We start from the raw sequence: 2,525 nt of genomic DNA, 5'->3' as shown, positions 1-2,525 counted from the left end.
AGGTGCCCTCCGTGAATCGTCGTCAGCACGGGTGCCCTTCGTGCATCGTCGTCAGCACAAGTGCCCTTCGTGCATCGTCGGCACGAGTAACCTTCGTGCATCGTCGGTACAGGTGCCCTTCATGTGTCCTCAACACAGGTGCCCTTCATGTGTCCTCAACACAGGTGCCCTTCATGTGTCCTCAACACAGGTGCCCTTCACATGCCACTGACACAGGCACCAATCACACGTCACTGATACGGGTCCTTCTAAGTATCACCAGAATGGGCGCCTTATTTGTGCCACCAGCACGAGTGCCAAAAATTGTCAGGAATAAATACTGAACAAATACGGAACTTTATTAACCTGTGAGTGCCCCAGCGTTTTTTAGTACATCAAAAGGATATGAAAATTTTAACTTGTACAGCTTACAGGTGAAGATACCCAACAAATTTGTTGGTACATACTTACTAGCTACCAGTCAATGGAAACTAGGAGAAGCCTTGGATAAAATTTTCACCAAGTTGAAGGAAGGTAAAAGAGAAACTGCAATTTCAAGGATCAGAATGCAGAAGTGTTGACATAGACTCACCTGTGTTCATTGATGACATAACCTCACCTGTAATAGGCTAGCACTTCTTGGGAAACAAAACCCAGGACTTTGAGGCTGGTTATAACCAAGCCTCTGTGTTAAGACATAGACTGAGCTATGTCTAACACATTTTACTAGGATGCACACTCCTAGCCATTTGATGTTTAAAAAAAAAGTCTCGTTATATTTTTATAATTAAATGTTAATTGGAATTGTATAGAAATGGTTATTAAATTATTTTGTGTATTGTAAAAGTATAACTGATTTACTGGAGATAAATTTTTAACAACAAAATCCTATATGGACCCCTTAAGGGTCAGGGTCACATGGACCCAGGTTGAGAACCACTGCTCTAGATGGGGAACCTTTTTCCCAAGAAGCAGGGTGCACAAGATGTGGTTCATCACCAGGTGGGGCCACACTACCACAAAAACTCAAAGTAATTTTCCGTTGATGAGCCATTCACAAAATGCTGCGGGCCCCACAGTTTAACCCTGACTGCTCAACATAATCAACTAAGAACAGCCCCCACACAACACAATCATCATCATCATCATCGTCACCGCCACCACCAATTTATGTCTGTTTCCCATGCTGGCTTAAGTTGGACAGGTCATCATTTTAGTTTGATTCAGTTCTTGTTTAGAGTTACTGCCCCATTAGACAGGTTGGACAACGATGTCTCACTCAGCATCACCCTTTAATATCCATTGCCCATGGTGGCATGAGTTGGACAGTTTGACGGGAGCTGGCTAGCCAGAGGATTGCACCAGGTTCCAGTCCGTTTCGGCTTGGTTCCTGTGGCTGGGTGCCCTTCCTGACACCAACCACTCTACAGTGTGGACTGAGTGCTTTCAAAATGGCACTGACATGAGCACTACTACATCGACCCCAGTACGCAACTGGTACTCAATTTATCGACCCCGAAAAGATGGAAGGCCAAGTCGACCTCAGTGGAATTTGAACTCAGAACCTAACGGCAGACGAAATACCGCTAAGCATTTCGCCCGGCATGCTAACGTTTCTGCCAGCTCACCACCTTAATAATAATAATAATAATAATATTAATAGTTATTGCCAAGCCAACATGGCAGTTCAAAAAACAGAATGAATGCTGCCGTTGATTAATAATATCTCTATAATAATAATAATGATAATAATAATAAATAATGATTCCATGGACGAGCAGAAGGGTACATATTTTTGGAGAGAAAGAGTATGTATCGATATAATTGAAAACTGATACCTTATTGACCCCAGAGAATGGTATGGAAAACAGAACTGGCCTTGGTAGGGTTTGACAAGAGAACAACATGGAAAGTAACCCTGCCACCCACAACGTGTATAAAAAAGAAAAAGAAAAAAATAATCCCCTCGCTGACCCCCTGCCAACAGTGATAACAACAGGAACAACAACAACAACGTGTTTGAGGAGTGAAATACCCACCTCCTTCTCTGCTCTCTTCTCTTCTTCCAGGAGCAACTGAGTCGAGATAAGTGGGGTCCAGTGAAGGTAGTCAGGGTCAACATCGATTCGTTGCTGCAGTTTTTGCTTTAGCTTCTGTACGTGTTCTTTGATCAGTTTCCTATTCACCAAAATAACCACTCTGAAAGAGCAACGACAACATCAACATCATCATCATCATCATCGTCATCATCATCATGATCGTCAATCTCTTCTTTGCAAACAGGGAGAAAGAAATTTAACCCTTTTGTTATTGTATTTATTTTGAGATGCTCTGTGTTTCTTTCAATTACTTTAAATATTACAAACAATTTAGTAAAATAACTTAGTTATCTTTCAGCTAGTTTTAGGAACATGAATTGTGACTAAGGTTTGGTGGAAGATTTTAATTCAAAACTTATGAAAACAAAACATTTGTACTCAGAGCCAGAGCTGGTTTCAGCCAGAGCTGGTTTCAGCCAGAGCTGGTTTCAGCCAGAGCTGGTTTCA

At 41.9% G+C, this 2,525-nt stretch overlaps 1 protein-coding gene across 1 annotated transcript in view; it reads right to left on the bottom strand.

Moving 5' to 3' along the window:
• LOC106878083 (histone acetyltransferase KAT6B) overlaps positions 1-2,525 on the bottom strand; it is a 79,084-nt gene that overhangs the window by 17,599 nt on the left and 58,960 nt on the right. Inside the window, exon 15 of the mRNA XM_052977824.1 lies at positions 2,019-2,178. Coding sequence (XP_052833784.1) covers positions 2,019-2,178 — 160 coding nt within the window. The remainder of the gene's footprint in view (positions 1-2,018; positions 2,179-2,525) is intronic.

This window comes from Octopus bimaculoides, chromosome 29 (assembly GCF_001194135.2).
Source record: "Octopus bimaculoides isolate UCB-OBI-ISO-001 chromosome 29, ASM119413v2, whole genome shotgun sequence".
NCBI lineage: Eukaryota > Metazoa > Mollusca > Cephalopoda > Octopoda > Octopodidae > Octopus > Octopus bimaculoides.
The sequence above is the reverse complement of the archived record's forward strand: the minus strand, read 5'-3'. Positions and strand labels throughout refer to the sequence as shown.